The sequence below is a fragment of the Ursus arctos genome, unplaced genomic scaffold, assembly GCF_023065955.2.
Source record: "Ursus arctos isolate Adak ecotype North America unplaced genomic scaffold, UrsArc2.0 scaffold_21, whole genome shotgun sequence".
Classification (NCBI taxonomy): domain Eukaryota; kingdom Metazoa; phylum Chordata; class Mammalia; order Carnivora; family Ursidae; genus Ursus; species Ursus arctos.
The window spans coordinates 38,757,666-38,781,732 of record NW_026622886.1 but is presented as its reverse complement, the minus strand read 5'-3'; the positions used below and the strand labels follow the sequence as shown (position 1 = coordinate 38,781,732).

Below are 24,067 nucleotides of genomic sequence, written 5' to 3'. Positions count from 1 at the left end.
TGATCTGTTACTTATTCAGCTTTTGTATTCACTACCATAATTTTTTAAAAAAGATTTTATTTGTTTATTTGAGAGAGAGCATGGGGGGGGCAGAGGGAGAGGGGGAAGCAGGCTCCCTGCTGAGCAGGGAGCCCAATATGGGGCTCCACCCCAGGACCCTGGGACTACCACCTGAGCAGAAGGCAGAAGCTTAACTGAGCCACCTAGGCACCCCACATTATCACGACTTTTGGTGTAATTCATACAGTATTCTCTCGGTAAGTTTGTTGAAATGTGAAAGCCGACCAGTCAGGAGGCTAAAACAAACTAGACCAGAGCTTAAACTAAGATGATGGTAGGAAGAATGGCAAAAACAGATGTGAAAGCCACTTTGAAGAAAGGATAGAACTTGGATGTATAGAACAAAGCAAGAGGAAGTAACTTGGAAAATCAGTTTTAAATATTAACTGATTTAGTTTATTAATTGTGTTTCTCAGGTAGAAATGTATAGGGGTACTTTAAAATTTGCTGCTAGAACCTTGAGTTAAGCCTGGAGGTAGATTTTGAAATCAGCCTGCATTTGTTTGCTATCAGGAAAAGGACCATTCTGCCATGGATGTGTTTCTGTCCCTGGGAATAGGATTCCATGCCTGGGACATTTGCCAGCATTATAGACAATAAATGATTTCAGAGTAAGTTCCTCTCCAGAGGCCTTGCTGAAGGAAATATGTGTAAGATTAAATATCATCCTGCTTTGGATATGATCTGAGTCTATTTTTCACCCTTTCCTATGTGGTTTTTTCTGCATATGTATATACACATATATATTTTCAGGTTTTCATTTATAAAGTGTCCTGGTTTTGTTTCCTTGATAAAGTTCCAGGCTTGCTTCTTACTCCTTCTGTTCTTTGTCATCTATCCCACTTGGGGCTACTTTACTAGTCTTTGATGGTTTAGATCATCTTAAATTTGGGGTTTTGCAAATTCTTTTTTTGTGATTATTCTGATTTACTGCATTTGAGTTTGAAATACTGTGTTTAAATGTTGAGAGTGTCATACCTTAGGAATTCATAGCTAGTCCAAATTAAATTATGAAGAAGTATGTTGGGAAAATCCAGCCAACTTAGTGCTTCCATTCTGCCTGTCACTTTAATCCCCCTCTCTCTACTACTACATTTTGAGACCAACTCTTTTGTGGGGTTTGGGGGGCTTAGGCTGATAGAAAGGAGTAGTGTAAGCTAACCTATGTATATACTTTCTGATTAGAGTTTGTGGAATCAAAGGGAAGATAAAATGTCTTTACTAAATGTTTTAGATCTATGTTCAAAAAAGGCTTAAGAAACTACTTTTAGTGTATACATATGTCATGTATTCTTTCTTGCTAAAAATCTCACTTTTTACTTCTCTTTTGTTAAACATCTGGTATGAAAGTCAAGAGAAAAGGTGGTCAGTTAACAAAGTTGATGTAAGCCCTTGATATGTTTACTTGAAAAAAGCTGACAAATTGTGTATACTAAAGATTCTATGGTATATATAATGTAAAATGTAGTATGATTTAATTTTAATTTTTTAAAAATTTTTATTTACCAAATTGACTAATATATTTGGCATTATAAATATATTTGTATTTACTTATTTATATTATTTATATATTTATGTACATTATGTATAATGTATATAAATATTAAATATTTATATATTTATGTATATATTTAAAGAAGATATGTCTTCTTTAAAATTAACAAAAATTGATTTCTAGATTCCTTTGATTCCTACTTATTCTCTTCCAGGAGATACCCTGACTACCTTACCCTTTGTTGTCATCCATTCATCCATCCATTAGTGTCAGGTCTTTCTCAACATAGATCCTTTTTCCAACCACGTCTCACCACTTCTACCACTACCACTGTAGTCTGAGCTACCGTCCTTTCTCACCGCCTGCTTCCCTTCTTCACACTTGCTTCCTCTTTTGTCCATTCCTTACGGAATAGCTGCAATCGTTAAAAATATATATATGCCAAGTTATGTTACTGAAACTATCCCCAACCCTTTATCCAAAGTCCCTTAGGACCTGCAAGGCACAGCATGATTTGGGACCACCAGTATCTCTGACTTCAGTTTCTCCCATTCTCTCCTAAGTTCCTACTGCTTGAGTCACACCACTGAGGATCTTGATTTTTCCCTCTCTGTTGAGTGTTCTTCCTACAGGTCTTTGCCTAGTTGATTCCCTTACTTCTCTGCTTGAGTGTTATCTTTTAGTTTCATCTTTTGTGGCTATTCTAAAATACTTTTCCTACTCCGTTGCATCATTCTATGTAGATTAAAGCACAGGCCCTTAAAAATAAGCTAGCTTTTATAAGAAATGTACTATGTTGTTCTGTCCTTGTCTTTTCCTTTCCTTTTCCTTTTCATTTTTTCTCCTCTCCTCTCCTCTCCTCTCCTCTCCTCTCCTCTCCTCTCCTCTCCATTCTTTCCTTCTTTCCTTTTTTTGTCCTGGATCAGATAATTCTTTGTTTCATCTTAGTACCCATTCCTGGACTCATGTTGCGTTTGGAGAGCAGAGTATTAACACTCTTACCTTTCTTTTTTTGCTGAAGTCATGTAAGAATAATTAGTATTTTCACTGATAAATAATTTCTCTGTTGAAACACACAAAACAAAAATGAAATTCTGCATAATTGTGTTTTCTCCTTCTCTTCCCTTCTCCCTCCCTCCTTCTCTCTCTCTCTCTCTCTCTCTCTCTCACACACACACATACACACACACACACACACACAGTGAGTGAGGGAAAATCTTGTATTAATGAACAGGGAACATTTCTGCTTTCCTTTGTCTGAGACATTTCATATGTTTAGTTTTTCTTTCAAACATTAAAGCCTCTTAAACAATATTAGCATGAAGCTTTTTATTCTATACAGTTCATTTCAATTTTGGAACTCCACGAGTCTATAATTGGTTTTGATGGTAAATGTTATACAAAAATTGTCAACAAAGAGTTTGCTTTGTGTCCATCGAATTAATTTATGTGTGTATGATTTGATGAGCAGCAACAGTGATATTCTCCTGAAATTTTACTTAATTCTCTAGGTATCATGCCATTTCCCCATGTTTATCCTTTCTTAGAATTAGAATTCAGTAGTAACGGTCCTTTAAAGAGAATTAAATGTCTCCTTAACTTTTTCAAAGTAAACTTTTAAAATCTCATCTGTAAAAGAGTCTTAATTTGCTACTAAAGTGCTTTTTTCCGCTGTTATATTTCTGTAATAAAATTCCCTAAAAAACACTTCTTTTTCCTGTTAAGGACTACTTAGGGGGTTGGTGGATAGGCATGTGGGGATTCTACTCCCTGAAAAACATTCAAAATTACAGAAGAGCGTTTATGAGATTTACCAGGGAGTCTACTACTAAAAAAGATTAAGTATATCCTAACAAAACAATAAACCCTTTAAAAATAACTTTCTGTATTTCACATCTAAGGAGATTAATAGCCCCAAAGCATACAGCAAAACAGTGGCTGAGCTGTCATCAGACTGTTCCTCATATTTAACTCAGTATCTTTTTCTCCGACCTTAAAAGGAAGAATGGTTAAATATTTGAGTTTCTTAAAAATTTAATAGAGACCTTAAGATATAAAGCAATTATTAAATAGTCTGATGCTTTCAAAAAACTTGCATGTCAAATTTGGTCATTAAAGACTGCAGCTTATCAGTTCACCATGTTTACCGATAAACAGTAGTAACTACACTGTCTTATTTTGAAATGAGAAATGAAAGAAATTGTTCATTTCTTATTTATAATTGAAGAAAATACCTTTATTCATAATGAGTGTACAAGACAGATGTCAAATTTGATGTGAGTTTTCCCCCAAAATTTTTGTGAAAAGATATAGTCACCATGTATTCAAGTCTTTCCAAATGTCTTCCATCATGACATTTCACTTTACTTTGGACTACAAAGTACTGTTGTTGGGAGACACATTGACCATAAATAACCTAGTCATTTGAAAGTTTTGGAAACTTTATAAAGAGGTCATCCTAAGGAAAAAAAATTAGCACAGGGCGCCTGCCTGGCTCAGGCTTAGTAGAACATGCGACTCTCGATCTTGGCGTCGTGAGTTTGAGCCTCACATTAGGCGGAGAGATTACCTAAGTAAAAGAAGCATGAAGACCATTATCTAGCATTGCCTTAAAAAAAAAAAAAGAAAAAGAAAGAACGAACGAACTAACATAGATTTAGTAATTATTTGTATTGGTGTGGGCTCAAAATTACTAGTGTTATATTTGGTTAAGACTTAGGTTACATAACAGAAATCATATATTTACACCAAGATGATAAATGAAACATCACTATTATGAGTGGGTGCTTGTGGCTTGAGATGAAGTTTCTAGTTTGCCATTATACGCTGACTCAAAAAGTGCTGTATCTCAATAAACTTAGATTGTAAATGAAGATGATATGCTCTGAAAAACAGCTCATTTACAAAGTAGACATAGGGATGACAAAGATACTAATATTGACGATACCTGTGAAGATTTTGAATAGTTAGATCCAAAGTTAATTTTTAAAACATCTTTCTGTGGGAAAATTGTATTTGAGGTTGCAAATTCTCAAGAAAAAGTGATACTTATTTCTTTAAAGTAAGTGGAATTATTGCATGATAGGCTTTATTACGTTTCTTCTCTTGGCTTTTAGAGCCTGGATGCAAAAATGTAATGCTATATTCTTATAGTTAGATTTATGACTTTTTCACATGCCCCATTAGCCCTTCCTTAGTTGATCTGTTTCTTTATCTTAGCATTGTTTCCTTCATTTTCTGTTTTTCACATAAGAGTTTGGTAGAGCTTGACATTTTCCAAAATATTACTCTTGATAAAAGCAATATTTTTGTTTAGGTGACAAACAGCATGTTTGGTGCTTCAAGAAAGAAGTTTGTAGAGGGGGTCGACAGTGACTACCATGACGAAAACATGTACTACAGCCAGTCTTCTATGTTTCCACATCGGTCAGAAAAAGATGTAAGTTAATCAGTTATATTGTGTTTACTCAGCAGTGTATGTTTGTTTCTTTCTGGTTTCTGAAAATCAGCTTATGAATTGCAGAATACTGTGTTTGGTTCAGTGACTATGTTTTAGGCACAGTGCTAGGCCCTGGGGATACAAAAATGATGAACTTAGATATTAATGGGAGATTAAATGTCCTGTGATTCTGAAGTTGGGATATGGTAATACTGTGGAAGTACTCAAAGACAAGAGGTAAACATGGTATTACTTCTAGATCATCAGTTGTTTTTTTAACTTATTTTTATATTAAAATACGCATACAGAGTAGAAAGTAGATTTGTAAGATTTAAAGATAATAATGGCAAAATTAAATGAAACTTTACCTTTGCTATGTAATCTTCAGGCTGTAATCCTAAGCTTTAGTTAGTAAGAGCATCTCCTCTGTTCAGCTGTTAGGAATGCTACTATAGAAAAATTTTTGAAGAACTATATTCAAAACATGGAAGATGATTATATTATAGAGGTGTGGATTAAGTGCTTTGGAAGGCTAGTAGTTCAGTAATCCCATTTGGAATGAAAGGATTTAACACAGCCAAATCATAATTAGCAAATTGATAAAATATTTTTAAATAAATTGCTATTTTCAAATTTGGTAAGCCTCTATATACTGTAGTAGTCAAACCAGTTGCATTTTTGTACTTTATACCCACCCAGCTTTTTTCTCCTTTCAACCCTTTTTATAAACTTGCTATTCCTAATTTCCCTACCTATATAACAGTTTATTCTAGTTATTAACCTAATGAGATTCTTACTGATGTTTAAAGCATTTATAAAATTCTAAAATATGAACAGGTGCTCTCATTTTTCATTTAAGTTGATCATTAGTAAATCACTTCCTGTGTCTTAGAATTTCACAAGTTGGCTTAATTTATATTTAGGATTTTGGTGAATTTTTTCCCCTCCTATTGTGGTGTTACTCCCCTTTATTTTTATTTGAAAGTCGTGTCATTTTGGCAACAGTGTATCAGCTATGTTATTAAGACTCTTTTCAAAATATGTGGTGACTTTCTTTATAATTAGTGCGCAGTTTAATTGCCTTAAAAAATACAGTAGATGTCCTTGAATAATGTCATCTAGTTAATTTTCTGTTACTTTACTGAGCATCTAGCTATTTTCTCTTGGATGTAAATTATAATTGAATTTGTTTTTATTTAAGTTTCTATGTTTATGTGTTGATCTTTAGTTAAAGAATTTGGGATATCTTCTGGTGGTGTTGCTTGCAAAATATATAAAACTAATCCATGTGTGTATTACTGTGATTGTATAGTGCAAGTTAAGTTTGGGGGAAAAAACGGTAGTAGAATATTACTTACTGATGAAAAGCACTCATTCTGATTAGGAAGATATGAAGCTTTCAAACTGAAATCTTTAATAAAGTATGTACAGAGAATGACAAAGATGTCTGTCTTCTAGAGAGCAGAAATAATATATATCAGAGGTTTTTAGTCAGAATGATTAAATACAATTACATATGTTGGATACCATTTCTGTTTAGTTGTTTGTCACAAAAATAACAGAATGATTTGCTTTACAAAACTTTGACAAGTTAACAAGACATAGAGATTAAGAATTCAGGCTCTAGGGGCGCCTGGGTGGCTCAGTCGTTAAGCGTCTGCCTTTGGCTCAGGGCGTGATCCCGGCGTTCTGGGATCGAGCCCCACATCAGGCTCCTCCGCTATGAGCCTGCTTCTTCCTCTCCCACTCCCCCTGCTTGTGTTCCCTCTCTCGCTGGCTGTCTCTATCTCTGTCAAATAAATAAGTAAAATCTTTAAAAAAAAAAAAAAAAAAAAAAAGAATTCAGGCTCTAAAGCCTTCTCCTTATGTGTGTTTGGATCTTGGCTCTGTTAGCAAGAACTTCTCCAAGCCTCAGCCTTTTCTTCTTTAAACTGGGGATAATAATATAATAGCTACTTATACATTTCTGCTGTTGCTGATACCTTTTTTATAACAAAATAGGGGCATTATTGCAGATTTTAGAAAACATGCATGAGAAGGGAGAAGAAAATTTACCCATAATTTTGCCGGTCAGAAATAATTTACCTAAAATTTTGATTTAATACTTCAGATATTTTTATTTTAAAAATATTATTATGTAAATCTCTGGGACATACACATATTTTCCACTAGAAAGTTTATACCGGTTTTTACTCTTATCAGCTATTACCTTTAAGTCTTTGCAGTACACAAAAGAAGTTTATTGTTTTAAAATACATGAAGACAGGGGTCTTTGGGTGGTCAGTGGGTTAAGCGTCTGACTCTTGATCTTGATTTTGGCTCAGGTCATGATCTCGGGGTCATGAGATCAAGCCCTGTGTGGGGCTCCGTGCTGGGCGTGGAACCTGTTTGAGATTCCCTCTCTCCTTTTCCCCTGCCCTTCCCCCCCTTAAAAAATACATTAAGACATTGTTAAATTTACACACACTCAACGTATTTTCTCCATGTAGTTACTGGCCATTTGTATGTCTTCCTTTGTGGATTACCTATTTTTGTGCCATTTTCTATTTCTCTATTGAGATGGTAAGTCTTGTTTATTTGTTAAGTGTTTTCCATAAATTAATGGTCTCTTGTGCTTTGTTAAAAATATTTCCCCAGTTTTTTTGCTTACAGTTTAGTGAGTGGTTCTTAATGTAAAAATATTTATCATTCTTACTGAATTTGACTCAGCAGTTTTTCTATTTTTGTGGTTTCTGTTTTTGAGACCATACTTTGACTTTTTCCATCTACTTTCTTTAGCATTTTTGTGCTTCATTCTTCAGATATAACTTAGCTGCCTTAGAAATGTATTTTGGTTGGGGTACCTGGGTGGCTCATTTGGTTGGTTAATAATCTGACTCTTGATTTTGTCTTAGGTCATGATCTCAGGGTCATGAAATTGAGCCCTGCATGGGGCTATGTGTTGGGTGTGGAGCCTGTTTAAGATTCTCTCTTTCCCTCTACCCCCCCCCCCCAACGCTCTTTCTCTCTCAATAAAACAAAACAAAACAAAATTGGTTTAAGGTGTGAATATTATGGTGCCCTGATCTCCACCCCTGTACTCTTCCCCCGCCCTCTCATTGAGGTTATCTAATATCTCGTTGTCCCAACACCAGTTATAATTTAGATCACAGGTTAGAAAATTTTTCCATAAAGGACCATATAATAAATATTGTAGGCTTTATTGGCCAAGAGGCTAAGTGAAGTATATTATGTGAGTATATATATAACCATTTAAAAAGTAAACATTCTTAGTTCATGTACCCTACAAATATAAGCAGTATGGTAGATTTGGCCTCTGGGCAGTAGTTGCTCACCCCTGAGTTAGACCATTCATTTAAGGCTAATTGAAATCCTCCCTTAATATATTAATGTTTGTATTCTTGGGCCTGTTTCTAAACTCTTGTTCTGTTTCTCATACTGATTCTATGGCAAAACTACAACGTAGTTGAATTGCTGTAGCTTTATAGACAATTTTCGCATCTTAGGTAAGGTCTTTCACATCTTTTATAAAAATATTTTCGACTATTGCACATTTATGCTGATGATTACCTTCTTTCAGAAGTCTGTGTCTCTCTTATTTCTGTTGTTCTTTATGCTTTTTTAGTAAGTGGGGTTTTATGGTTGCCATTTTTGTTACATTTTTCTGATTGGTTTTTGTTGATATATAGAACAGTTTGCGTGTGTGTTTACTTTATAACCAACTACCTAACAAAACTTTTACCTAGTTTTTGTTGACTAGGAACAAGAACATGAGCTCTGCAGGTCCTGCTATTTGACTTTGTATCTCATTCACGTGATTTACTATCTAGTTGTCTGTGGGCAAGTTACTCAGGCTCTGTGTGTTTCAGTTTTCTCATCTATAAAATAGGAAAAATAGTACATGACTCTTGGGTGTTATAAGGATTGAATAAATAACTGTATGCAAAACTTTTAGAAGACCAGATAGTAAACAGTAAGTAAATTTTGCTACTAATATGAACAATAATAACAGTATTATTCCATTTGATTTTGTTGGGTTTTTTTTATGTAGTTATGTATATCATCTGCAAATAACTATTATTAAAACAGTTGAAGAGAAATGTATTATTGAAGAGAAAGCTTTTAAACATAAGTAACTGGGATAATTTTGTAATTTTTTTCTCTGTGGGAACAGTGAAAAAATAATTTCAAATTATAATTTATGATAAAGAAAAACTGGCCAGTGATTGAGTCAGTCTTTAAGCTACTTATAAACAAAATCCTGATTTACCCTATCCACTAAGTATAAGATTTAACTCTATCATATGCATGATTGTAGAAGTATTTGGGAAGCTGTTCTTTACGTGACTATACTAATTAAATTGCTGAATAGTTCTTTAGGACTACTACTTACTTTCCAAGGCCTTCTATATCAAGAGATAACCTGTATATGTATGTATCCTTCTATAGAATGGTGAATTTGCTATTTGAAGTATACAATTAGTTTTATAAATACTACAGATATGTTATTTAAATATTTTCACAAGATTAAATAAATCATAGGCAGATACAGACTTGATTTCATGTTTATCATAATTATTTTCTTTTGGGGGACATTATAGAAAATTAAAAGCATTCACATAAGATGTTAATAGACAGCTCTTTGGGGACTATATAATTTAAGCAGCGTACAGTTTAAATATATTTGTATTTTAATTGCTAACATTTTCTAGTCCTATGAGTCTGTGCACTTGATGATTCTTAAGCGTAATCATTTTAAAGGCACAAACTCGTGGGAAACCCTTTTCCTTTGGTTTAATACATGCTGTAAAGACATGAAATGTGACACCTTTTCCTTATGTTTACAGAAACTCTTAAAACTGATAAAAATAGACCACTTCCTTGTTTTGACAAACAGCCACCATTCTGAACTCATACCTACTAGCTTTTGTACTTGTTAGCCTACAGCAGTTATGACTGCTAGGATTTCTTTCAGGCCAATTAATAACCAATATTTCATGAAAATCTGTTATAAAGATGCCTTCTTTCACCATTATTGTCATCATCGTAATTAGTATTTAACTACTTTTGGAGTCCTGCTTGGCTGAGTCTCCAGCTCATTGCATTCACATTGCTTTTCTACCTAAAGACGTCGGCACTGTTTTTCTGTTTTGTTTTTCAGTCTTCACATGGTTCTCTCTCTCACTATATCCACATATTTGCTAAAATAACTTCTTTGAGAAGACTTCTCTCTTTTCCTAAGTAGCCTTGCATATACTATCAGCATTACTTCCACTGTATTCTTCTAAATTCTTTCTTGCATTTTCAGTCGTAACACCTCTTTACCTAAAAGTACATACTCATCAATTGTTTATTATCCTCTCTACTCCACTAATTTAAATTTAACAAGGGCAAGTATTTTGCCTGTCTAGTTTACTGATATGTTCTTAGAACCTATATATAATAATGCTTAGGAGATAGATTTCATTGTGATGAGTGGTTTCATTTTTTAAACCATACTGTTTTTAATTTTAAATGTTCTTCAGATTCTGTCCTAGGTTTAGAACTTCTTTCCCTTTGTGGGTTTTTTTTTCTTCCTGTTTGTAGATATGATATAGTCAAAGTTATACTTTGTTATTTTTGTCCTGGATTAGTTAACAGAATGTTAGGAATTATATTATTACCACACCTTTAAGTATTATCATACAATGAATTTTTTAAAGGATATTTAAGAACTTATTTCATTTTTTAATTGCTTTTGTGGTCAGGGAATTTTTATTTAACCAAATCTTCTTGCATTTTGAAGTCATTTGTTATTGAGAAAATACTTTCTTGACTAAACTGATTTTTAATGTCCCAAAATCTGTTTTTGTGATTGAAGGTACGTTTATTGGAGGGAATAATTGAGAAGTGGTCACTATTGGAAAGCACAGGATAATTAATACCTTTATGTTGTTATGGATTGAGGGCAGGACTCAGATTTGCTTATTAAGTTTTCAAATGTATGTATTTTTAAAACAAAAAATTTAAAAACTTTTTTTGGTCATGGATTTCCGAGTTGTATCTAGTAACAGTGGAAATAATTTTTCAAATACAGTTTCTAACTTACTGATTTTCTTAACATTCTATATAATAAACCAAGGATAGATGGGCTTTTGTTGGGTCACAGAAGTAACTCGAATCACATTATTGTGTCTTCTAGTTGCTTCCTGGTTTTTGTTGTTGTTTGAATATAGTTTATATTATAGACTGTTTGAGAAATGAGGAGAAGAGTATAATTGAAATGAAGGTTTTGGACTGGGAACGTAGTAACCTTCTTGTTGGTTCAGTGTTCTACCAGTCGTGTTATATTTAATTCTTTCCTGCCATTTCCCCCATCTACGAATACAACCTCTACTTATTTTACCTGAAATTTGTGATGATGAACTTCTTTCTTTAGCTTAGACAGAAATTAATGTAAATGTAAGGTACTATGCAGTAAATTCCCCAAAGGTTGGATGACCCTCTGCCTGCTGTTAAAGGGCGTCCTGCATTGCGATGAAAATTAGATAATTAGCAGCAGCTGCTACCATTTAGTGAGCACATACTATGCCATATCTTATCTCATTTAATCTTCACTTCAACTCTATGAAGTAGATAGTGTTATTTCCATCTTACAGGAAAGAAACAGAGGCCTGGCTTTCCCATAGGTAAGTGTCAGAACCAGGATTCAAACCTAGATTTTTTTTTTCCTGACTCCAAAGCTGGGCTTATGTTGCCCTCCCTACTGTAATATGTCTCTTGATCTAAAGTTTTTATATTTCTCTAAGAAATTTATCTTTATATTATTAACTTTCAGCATTTAAATAAGTTTTCTGTTGTCTGTTAATTGTAGTTATTGCTGTTCCATGGTACATTTCTTGTGCATTTTCTTTGCCCGCATAAATAGCATTTATATCCCATTCACGTTCCTTCATTGTGTGTTAAATATGTTTTTAGCACAGACATATTTCATGAAGCATGCTTTCAGTGTTTAAAAATACATACCATTTAGGGACTGGTTTTATAAGAAATTATATATTTGCACTTTTGACATTTTGAGGCAGTTGTTTTAACATCTGTTCGCGTAACTGATTAATGCTTATTTTACATGGATGCTTTAAAGGCTATGAACTCTTAAGTTTAATAAATACTTTCATATTCCTATAAAGTACTGTTTACTAACCTTCTTCATGTACTCTCACACATAGAGGAAATGATAGTAGTTATTATGTCACACTTATAAATGGATCACCCTACTGCTCTTGATCCCCAGTGCTTGGCCCAGGGAGCCATGCCCTGTCTACCTTCATGTTGTGCCTCCCTCTCTTAGCTTCCTAGTGCTGAGAGGGTTGATATCTTGGCACACCTGTAACTCCTTGTGGATATATAACCTTTGTGAGAAAGTGGACTAAAATGTCTGTTCTTTGGAGTTATATATTCAGTAAACATAAATTTCTGGGAAAAGTAAAATTTTAAGTGGTCCATTCTAACATGTTCATATTGTGGATCATTCATTCTAAGACACGCAATCATATTTGCCAATCTCTTATATTTGTAGCTTTTGGAAACTGCTCTTTTACTTTCATTCGTAACCTAACAATGATAACAGAATATCATGATTTTCAGTATTTTATATAAACCTTTTACTTTCTGTCACCAACTAAAGCTTTATTATATATTACACATTTTCTTTGATCTTGTTTTTACAATTTGGAAATGAGCCTTTAAGGTGCTTGAGATATTTCCAGTTATGTGGTTAACAGTAATGATGATTGTACCTAACAAAAGAACTTGATCAGGCATAAAATGCACATTCTTTCAGTTTAATTGTTCAGATTATGTACCCTCTGGATTTGAGAAGGAATATTTATAAGGTTTGATGCTTTTTTAGAAAATTTGTTTCTTTATTTTAAATAGTGCTGGTTTTGGGGTAGTGTGTTACTAGCCTTACCTCAGAAGAGTGTTGTGTATCATTAATTTAAAACTACTGTTATATAAAAGTTTTTGTGAATTTTTAAATAATTAGAACAACTCAGAATTTTGACATGAAAATAGCATGAAATGTGTATTATAAAACCTGTCTTGTTTAAATATTTCTCCTTCTGGTTTTTCTAACTTAGTCAATGTTAGCACAATTCACTGGAAGCCAAGGTGGCCTCTGATAGTTCCCTGTCTGGTGATTCTTTACTCTCCTCCTTTTCCCTAAACTGCAGCCATTTCAGTAGGTCATGAAATACTGTTGCTTCTCCCCACAGAAGGCCTCTCTTTTGTAGTCCCACCTCTGCTGTTCTGGTTTAGTATCTTACCATTTCCGTCCAGTTTTGCTATTGGAATTATCTCCCTAAAGCAGAGCCTGATCAGGTCACTTCTTTCCTTAATATTATTTTTTTCTTTTTATTGCCATAGTTGGTAGTCATCTGCCCTTTACATCTGGCCCCAGCGTACTCTTATTTCCCATTCTTCTGTTTCTGCCCAAATGTGCACAGGGGTATATGCCTCATCTCCTTTCACTAATTACCTGTTATGAAATCACTAATGTTTTTTTATTTTGTTTGTATTCTAATCATGTCACTAACTTTTATCATACTTAACACTCACTGCATATTCTCAGCCTGGAATATCCTTCATCAGATGTTACTGCTCTATAAAATATTTGTTACCTCACCTTTGTTTAGAATTATTTTCCTCTTGTGATACTTAAGATGATTTACCACATTGTGCCTTAGAGTATAATTAGGTACATAATTCATTCTCTTTTTCTGTTAGATTATAACCCATTTGATGCCATGGCCCAAGTATTATTTAGTTAAATTGTTTTGGTGGTTGCTTAATATAAGACGGAGAATACCTGAACATGCACTCACATGTACTCATTTTTATTTACTCAGTTTAGGTATCTACTTTGTGTATAGCATTGCCACATACAGTGGCAGTCTCTGTGAGGGAATAAACAACATGTTCCATGAGTATAACATGCCCTCAAAAAACGTGTATTGTATTAGGAAAAAAAGATGCTGATGCAATAAATTGAAAGACAGTCACATCACTCACTGGCAGTATACATTATATACCATGTCTGTGTATTTTTGTAAGTAATTTTGACTTGTCCTTTGGTATTGTGTCATCTCTCCATTTATTATATGATTGTATGTTTGTTAGATTTTTCTACCCATCTTGTATATAAACTATTTGCATATATAAATGTTAGGAAATATTCTTACAAAATACCAAACTTGTCTGTTTAGGTAATTTTATTTTTGACTTTTAATAAACTGAATTTAGAATTTAACTTTTGGAGGCTGACTTTTTGAGATACTGTCTTCATGTTTTTGTTAGCCTAGGTTTTTTTTGTTTTTTAAGTAAAGTAATGATGCTGCTATAGTTTCATATAGAGTAACTTAAAAAAACCTTGTAATCAGAAATTAGTTTTATATGTACATTTTAATTTTATCCAGTTGTGATATTTTCTTAAGAAACATGGAATTTATTATTTAATGTTTATGTTTTTTTGAAGAATGGGAAATGTGGTTTGGCTCTCACATATAATATGTTGTACAGATTCATAAGTGTAAATGCATTGCTTTGTGTACTTTCTTTATGCTCTAATATAATTAATTTGTTTCTAGATGCTGGCATCACCATCTACATCAGGTCAGCTGTCTCAGTTTGGGGCAAGTTTATACGGGCAACAAAGTAAGAATTTTGTATTTATTCTGGGATGCTTTATTTAAGAAAAAAAAATAGCAACAAAATAAAGAACAACCAGTGCTGCCCTTATGGGTCAATTCTAGGAATTAAAAGGAAAGATTTTTAATTTTCAGTATTCCTTATTTCACATAGGAAAGCCTCATTATTTCAGACCTTTTCTAATTCAAAATTTTTTATTATTTGGATATAGGATAGATTGAAAGTTATTTTTACATCTTTTATATCTGTATGTTCCTGTGCAGTACAGCATTTTTGAAGAAGAATTTGCTAAACAAATAAAAAAAAATAGACATCCTCTGTTTTCAGTGAGAGGAAGTTAAACTTTTTTTGTTTGGTCATTTGAGTGGGTTTTGTTTGTGGTTTTTGGCCCTTTTATTAATGAAGGACCATTATTTAACAGTCTGTGAAATGTTCTTTGTTTAGCAAATATTTCTTCTTTTACTTTAGCTCATCTGGATATAGAATATATGTTTTTGACTCACAGTTCAATGCTTTTTCCACATATAAGATTTTATTTCTTTTTAAGTACTGTAATGCTTTAATAGCGCTTAGCACAGTGCCTGGCGCATAGTAAGCGCTCAATAAATGTTTGCTATTATTATCACATAAAATTTTTATAAAACTAAGTTATAAAGTCTTCCTGTTTTTTCCATTAATTTTCCAAACTGTTAAATATAATAAGATCTTATTATTTCTGTTAATGTCAGAGACTGCCGATCTCTCATCTCTGTTAATGAAAGGGGAGTGTTAAAAGGGATGTAAATTCCCATGAAAGATTACAGGACATAGAGTAACTGGAGAAAACAATCTGACGACTGAGTATTTTAACCAGCTTCAAATAAAAATCAGTTATTTGATTTGGAACCCTTTTCTAGTATAATAAAAAAGCAAAGTTTTGATAGGTATCAGAATAGTTTGTCAGACCACTTTATTCTTCAAATTTATTTTGAAGTTAGTAGAAGGAACTTATTTTGTTAGACAAATATAGCTTCCATCTACTTTTTCTTCCTTCCTCTTTTGCTATGGCATGCAATTTTGTTAATACAGAATTAGTAAATAAAATTATTAATTGCTTACAGATATTAAGCAGTTTTCCTCTAGTTAAGTAGAAAACATTTTTAAAAAACTTTATATTGCATTAAAGAGTTATTGCTTATTTATTCACAAATGTTCATTCTAATTGCTGAGGGGATATTATTAGCTAGTTATTTGCTTAATTTATCCTGTGTTTGAGTATGAAACCTACTACTTTCACCTTTCTGGCAACCTTTATCATGAAAATATCTAGTAATTTTAAAGCGGCCCTTTGTTTCTGTAGAGTAACTGCAAAGAACTTACTTTGTTTTCTTTTTAAAGCCCACAATTTATCACAGTAGAAAATAGATATGGAATGGAGAAAAATTATATATGAGAAGCTAAGGTTATTTTATGAAGGAGAATGGCAATTATTTTACAATATAATCAGCTACATGGACTTCTGAAATCTGATGTAATTTTTTAACCTGCAAATGTGAAATTGTAATTGGGCTAAGATATAGAATGGTTTAAGTTTGAAATACAGTTATTTTATTGGTATCAGATATTTATTAGCTTCTTAATTTGTGTAAAATGATGGTGCTGATTATTAGGGATATACAAAGATTAATAAACGAGCAAAGTTTTTTCATTAGGAGAAGTATTTTAAGGTACTCAGTTTATAAAAGAAATCACATATGACAGATATTTCCTGTTGGAATTTAGTATATTAAATGGCTGAATTTCTGTAGCAATTGTGAATCAGCATTTTTAATGTGGCATTGTAGGTATTAGTCTACAGAAAAATTGAACCTTAGGTCAGTTGGAACTGAAATGTCTCAGGTCAGGGTATAGTTATTCCTTTCCAGGGTATAGATCTAGAAAACTACAACTAGTGAAAAAAGACGGGGGCTGGATTCCGAGTCTCTGTCTGTTAGGACCGACCCTAGGGCCAAATAGCTCAATTAGCTGATGAGTAGTCTGAGCATGCACCTTGTCAAAGAGAACACCAACTAATCTGGGGGACTTGAGGGTCTGGGTTTCAGTAGTATAAATTAGAATGATAAAACTTGAGGAGCTAACCGTCATAAAGGATGGAGAGATAGAAGGAATAGCAGGCGGGATAGGTTACTGGTGTTATTCTTATGGCAACAGATTGTAATTGTGCATTAGGCTTGATGTAACTAAATGTTCTTTTGCTTCCCAAGTGTATTGAATACTACCATTACCTCTGTATTCATGGTAAAGTTCAGCAGGAATTCGTACCATTAAAATGGAGGTCTACCATCTGTTTTGTGTTCTTGATGATTACAGAGGTTAGAGATGAAGAAGGAAGAGTACCCTCCAAAACTGAGGGTACTCTCACTGAGATTAAACAAGGGAGGACATCCCCCTTGGAATGGATACAGAGCTGCTAAAACCTACATTTTGCCAGATTCGGGTAGAAGTAATTGTGTAGTTTATAAGGGTACCTAGAAAATGCTGGACTAGTGCCTTGTATGATTACAGGTCCCAGTATAGTCTGATTGTATCCGAGTATGTAACTGACTTTTCATCTAGAAGTTCATGTGAATACAGTCAGTGTACCAAATGATAATTATAGAAGCCATTGAAGGAAATCTTGTATTCAAGTTGCATGATGTTTTCTGCTTATCTTCTTGCAAGTGTGCATAGGATTTTAGGTATACGTTATAGGTTTAAAGACCCCCTCGGCTCCCCGAAGCTGTCTCCTAGATTGGAATTAATAGGGAACCAGGAATTAATCTCTCCTAGATATTCAGTGCATTGAAATTAAGTGGTAATAAAGTTGGAGTGACTTTTACTTTCTTACCAACAGGATTTAGAGTCTTGGAGAATTGGAGAAAAGGGAAACTACTACTTACTGAGTGCTTCGTATATGCCTACTGTCTTATAGGCACGTAGGTTAACTAGCTGTCAGGATGAATCCATGATACATACTTGTATCTGAATTCTCAGAGGACCCAGGCATCTATCTGGGGAAAGAAATAAACTTGTCTTTCTGGGATCTGGACTCCTGACTTGAGAGCAGTGGCATATTCTCATGCTTCAGCAACATTCCTTTGGCTTCGTATTTAAAGAACACTGAGGTGAAGGCTACTTGCACAGGTGGGGTGGTTCAGAAGTGATGCTACTGATAGTACAGTTAGGCCAATGACACATCTTAATAGCTTCAAGAAATTATAGGAATATTTAACAGGTACTTGGATTAATATTCTGGGAGTTCTTGCTCTCGCATGGTATAGTTGGGGAGGTCAAGCGCATGGTATAGTTGGGGAGGTCAAGACATTTATGTATAAAATGTTAAGTAACAGCCTACAGTGTTGATACATAGGTTAAAAGATATCATGTTGAGTGGTATGGACAGACTTAGGGTTTAGAGAGAAAAGGACAGTAAGCTACAGTGGTAAGGAAAAGCTTCAAAAAGGAGATGGGAATTGAGTTTAATAGATTACTTACTGAGTAAGTACCGTGTAATGGCATCATGCTGCGTAGTGCAACTGTGTGGGAGAGGTTCTTTATGCCATCCCTGTACAGTGTACATACTGCTATGATGTTGCCACTTTTATTTATTGCATGTCTTCATTTGCCTTTGTATCCTTAGTATTCGGTACATGACAGGCACTCAAATGTTTATTGAATGCATGATGAGCAAGATATGGTTCCTGCATATAATGTAGTAGATAAGTACACAAGTTATTTTACTACAGAGCAGAGGAAGAAGTACAGAGTTTTCTGGGTATTTCAGAGGTGGGAGTGATCACGTATCTGGGAGAATGATCAGGAAAGGATTTACAGATGAAGTCATGTTTGTCATTGGCCTTGAAGAGACTGGATAAGGTTGTTCCTAGTAGTGGGAGCAACACCCACAGCATGGGGTAGATTTGGGAGTGGTCTAGTTTATCAAGGCAAGGGAAACCTATTTGGCTGTTACAGTGGTTTCATTTAAGAAGTACAGTCTTTACAGTTCTGTGGGATGTATCAAGATCTTTACCACTTTCTGAGGTCAAGAACAGAACTATAGCATACAGTTTTCCCACAGAAAAAAATGATTTTCTGGTGAAAACCATTACTTCATTAGACTGTAATCTTCACTTTCACCTTTAGGATCACCTGTTTACTCTTTTTTTTTTTTTTTTTTTGCATAGGCATGTTTCACATTCTACCCCACCCATTCCACAAAAGCTAATAATTACTGCATATTTACTGTGTGTCAGGTGCTATTTTAAGTATTTTGTATGAATTTACTCATTTAGTCTTCACATCTATCCCAAGAGACGTTAAGGGATTTGCCCAAGGTTTTACAGGCAGTAACTAGTAGAGCCAGGATTATATTACTTAGGAAGCGTAACTATGTTAACATGAGTTGAGAACAAAAGTTTCTTTGAAACCTGGATGCTACATATTACTACTGAATGTCATGACCCTAGAGGGCCATTAGCACATAGTAGAAACAACAAATGTTAAATCCACAGATTTCAAGGGTCTACTGATCGGGGAATTATGGTAGTATTTAGTTAGCTACCTCTACCATGAGTGAAATATTACTCCAAGAGCTAAGAGAATGGCAAATAACGGATCTTATTTTCATGGAGCTTACATTTTAATTGAGAAAGAATAATCATGCAGACAATTAAGTAATATAATTCTAGTAAGTACTATAAAAATTAAGTCAGATTAAGGGGTGAGTAGATGGGATTACTATTTTACATGGAGCAGACAAAGAGGCTATCTCTGAGGAGCTGATATTTGAATGGAAACCTGAATGTTGAGAAAGGGAAATCTTTGGAAAGATCTGAGGGAGAACTCTTTAGGTACAGACAACAGCAAATGCAAAAGTGCTTCCTTATGAAAATGTAAGAAAGAACATAATGTGTTAAAGGAAGAGTGAGAGGGCTAGTATAGTGAACAAAGAAAGTAGAAGGTTAATAGAGTACCAGGTGTCAGATCATGGAGTCTTATAACGATTTGATAAAGAATTTGGATTTATTCTAAGTTTAATGGTAAGGATTTTAAGATACAATTTTATTTTTAAAAGATCACTTTGCTCTGTAGCAAATGAACTGGGTGGAGAGGGACAAATGATAAGAAAGCTGCAGTAGTCCAGACAAGAAAATAGGATGACTTGGACTGGGGGTAGAGGTGTTAAGAAGTGGTCAGATTTGGGATATTTTGGAGATAGAGCTAATATGATTTGGTGATACAGGATGTGAAAAAGAGAGACCCAGGATTTCTAAGGTTTGAGACCTGTATCACTTTGTGAATGGGTGCCATGAATCTATAATGGAAATTTAGGTTGAGGAGGAGTACGAAGTATACACCGGAGCTTCACATGGATGTACCATAGGTGCTAGAGTGCCAGCTGCTGTAAAGATCCAGCCAGCCATTGTCAGGTACTCTCTTCTGGTTCTAACATAACATCAGCTTTTCCCAGTTGAGGATGTTGAAGCCAGTTAACTCCATCCATGTTTCTTTCTTGTCATACAGCCTTAATACCCAAAAGCAAACCCACTCCTCCTCCAGGCATATCACGTCCTCATTTTCATACATCTTGCTGTTTTCAGACTAAACTCTTTCAACATTTTTACCTTCCTGACTCCTCATCACTACCACCAAATATGTAACTAGGTCTCTTTCATTATTTAATTCATGTACTATCTCCTCCAGGAAACATTTTCTGATTCCAAATCCATTTTACTTTTACATCTGAGTTAGTGGTCTCTCCCATATACGTCAAAGCACACTGTACATCTGCTGCGTGTAAATACCTGCGTCATGACTTTTTTAAAAAAAGATATTCTTCTGTATTTCTATAGGATGAGAGAAGGGAATGTATTCTAGGTGGGGAGACAGATATGAATAAAAGTGCAGGGACAGATTTGGAGAGAGGACCAGGGAAAGAAGGAAGATTGTAAGTAAAATATGTGGTATGTATAAAGAGTTTATATTGGGGTAAAATATTAATTCAGCAGAGTTGCATGTCAGTTATATCTCAGTAAAGCTGGGGGCTAAGAAAACAGATTAGAAGAATCTTTTTGGTCCTGACAGAATTTTAAAAGACTAAACTGTGATTGGATATAATATTAATGGGCAGTGGTTCTCAACTCTGGGTTTACCCCTAAAAACACCTGCAGAGTTTTTACTAGCCATGAATTGCCAGGATTCAGACTGAGTGACAGTTTCTGGGCATGGGACCCAGATGTTGGCGTTCCACAGGTGATGTAAAAGTTAGCATCTACTGTAAGAAGTGGAAAGTGATTGGTTGAAAGAAGGATGAAAATAAGAGTTAAGAAATTGGATTGTATTTTTATTCTTCATTGTGATTTTTGGCAAGTAACTTAATTCCTGATGTTCTTTGTAACTTGGATGGATCTCTGGAGACTTTTCTATCTCTCAAATCCTTTAAATTCAGTGAAGGAAAATAGTTAACAAAACAATGTTACAGAGAAGATTAAGCAGCTAAGTGTGGGGGAGATTGGAGGTAAGAAGATGTGAGGGCAGGTTGGAGGTTAGAAGGCGGTTATTCTTCATCAGTGTGGGCAGGACAGTGAGTTCCTAGGGGAAGCTATTTGCTTTGGAAATAAATGGAAGAGGGGGTGCTTTAAGCCCTTTTGCAGCAATTAGGGATTTTCTACCCTTAATAAAGATTTCAGGAGACTTCATTTAAGTATGAGCATTCAAGGATTTGGTTGCTGTGGTTGGATTTTTTTTCTTATAACTTGTATTATTAATATTGTTTGTTTTTAGCAAAAGATTGAATAAAGGAGGCATAAGATATTTAAGGGATGTTCTGTTAATCAGTTTGTGCAGTGGAAATAATTCATGAAAACATTTCTTAGATCATATTCCTTTGGATTTCTGAAAAACGATCTGTTTAGCACCCTGCCAAATTAGAGGTAGGAATCTACTTGGAGTGTGTTCATATATTTCTCCTAATATTGTATTATTCTTTATTAGCAATTTGTTAAATTGAAAGAAAAATTTTATTCAGAACTATAATCTTTTTAGCTACTTTTTAGCTTTTTTTGTTCATTTATTTCTTATTTATAATATTTTTTACCTGTTGTAGTTGTTTTTTGCCAAATTTTTTTATGAGGTTTTTTTTTTCTTGTTTGTTTGTTTGTTTGTTTGTTTGTTTGTTTGTTTTGGCTTGCATGTCTTCTTCTTGGTGTAATGTTTTGGAGAAGATTTTCTGTGATTGTTTCTAAATATATTACTAAAAGAGTAAAGTTCTCTCTCTTTGACCTTACCCAGTTATCATTGACTCAAGTAACTCGAATTTAATGATGTAGTGTATTTTGTTTCCTAAAAATAAATCTTTGTATGTTCCTATCAGTGATATTCTTCATGCTTTAAAAGAATTCAGTTTTTAATTGAATTTGAAATAGCTTGATTATAAAGGTATTCAGAGCTTGATGATCCCAGGTTTTTTTTCTTGATGATCTCTTTTTTTTTTTATACCTACCTAGTTCAACAAAATGCAACTCAGACTGTTTGAATTTATTAGCTGTTTTATGAAATCAAGAGTGTTGAAGGAAAAATAAAAGTAAACACTAATCTTTGAGTTTCTTACTGTCTTCCTCCATTCTCAGCACTATAAATTAACTCATGTGCCAGCCCCTGATTGACTAAATAAATAACCATACCCATTCCTGTTTCTATCTCCAAAAGTTTTTTGCTAATGTTCAGATAATCTCCAGTCTCTAAGATATTTCTGAAGTTACAGATTTTCATGATACAGCATAGAATAATATGTACATGAAGGATTAAAGTAAACAAATCTCAGTGAGTCTTTTGTAAGGTATATTGATGATTAGAAAACAGCCAAAGGGTGCTAGATTTTTATAAAGTGTATGTTTATTTATAATGATAACAGTATAAGAGAGATTGAAAAGGAAAGGGAAAGTAAAATTAGAAGAAAGAAAACTTCAGGTATAGGTAAGAGAGGGAGAAAGAAAATGGAGGGAAGAGACCAAGAGATGGAGGTTTAGAAAAAATTTGAAGAGAAGTAAATATTTTAAAAAAGAAAAAGCAAGAGAAACATAAAATAGGTAAGAGGTGTTACAGATTGGTAGGCACTCTCAAGGGGTGTTCACTTAGTGTTATGTTGGGCTGCCATAGGGCTGCCATGAAGAACACTAGGAGTTAAGAGATCTAAATTCTAGTCTTGGTTCTTTGTGTCACCTTGGAGAAGTCCGTTAACTCATCTGAGGCTCAGATTCCTCATCTGTAAAATGCGAACATTGGACTAGGTGATCTTTAAGGTCCCTTCTGGCTTTAAAATTGTATAATATTTCTTGGTGGTCAGTAATTGTGTGAAGCACATTCCTGTGGTTAATTCGCAGCTATAGTTGACTTTAGGACAGCGTTATTTGGGGAGAAGGGTGTAAACTCCCTGAGGGTAGGAGCCTTTTCTATCTTGTTCACTGCTGTATCCCCAGCAGCTAGCACAGTGCTTGGCACATAGTAGGCACTCAATAAATGTTTACTGAATGTGTGATATGAAAAGTATCACTTTGGTGGTTCGCTGTGGGAGCGCCTAGAGGGCCTTCAGGAAAACTAGAGTGTCTTAAGAGAAGGAAAAGACTGATTTCTTCTGAAGAAGTCTTATATGGCTAATTTTTAATCCCATTTTTCCTTATTTTGTCCCAATTTAGAGAAAGTATCTGCAGCCAGTGGTATATTCATGGTCACAAAACTTGTAGGGACCAGACATACATATGGTGAACTAAACCAACATATAATCTAGGCCAGTTAGTTCCCTTCATGTCATTGAAAGAAATGTAGAACTAACCTCTGGTCCTTATGGAACCTGACTTAAAAGAGTACATATAGTACACAGAATATATAGTAGCTACATTGAGTTGGATTTATGGGCTTCATTCAGTCGAGAAGCAAAGTTAGGCTGTAAGCTGAGTACTGTGGCTGGTAGATTCCAGTGGAAATCTTTGTGGTCCAGTGCTGTCCTTAGGTTAGGTATGACATTGTTATGCCAGAGGTAAATGTTGCAAAGGTACTTGAAGTAAAACATTCAGAACATACATATACTCCACTTTTTTGGAGGTCATGGTTTCAAAATATTCAGGTCCTTGAAATTCTTGCTTCTGGAATTAGACCAAAAACGGAAGAAAAAAGTCACTTTAAATCCCTAGCACTGAAGTAATCTATGTATTCATTAGCTCTTCATCTTAACACTTTTATTTAACTTCCAGTTCAGAATAAGTTTAGTTGACTGATAAGCCATTTCACAGCTGACTAGAAACAGAAAGCACCAAAAAGTGTGGGTCTGCAAATGGAGGCATTCATAGGCAGATATGATAACTGGTGACAGC

The 24,067-nt window shown here is 34.3% G+C and overlaps 1 protein-coding gene across 13 annotated transcripts in view; it reads left to right on the top strand.

Moving 5' to 3' along the window:
* CNOT2 (CCR4-NOT transcription complex subunit 2) overlaps positions 1–24,067 on the top strand; it is a 126,420-nt gene that overhangs the window by 77,658 nt on the left and 24,695 nt on the right. For 12 of the 13 annotated variants that reach the window (XM_048218088.2, XM_026500032.4, XM_057316445.1 and 9 more), the window contains 2 exons: positions 4,872–4,994; positions 14,621–14,687. In XM_048218088.2, the coding sequence (XP_048074045.1) occupies positions 4,872–4,994; positions 14,621–14,687 (190 nt within the window). Of the gene's footprint in view, positions 1–588; positions 672–4,871; positions 4,995–14,620; positions 14,688–24,067 lie in introns of those variants that run through there. The other variant, XM_044384592.3, reaches the window with a different exon arrangement.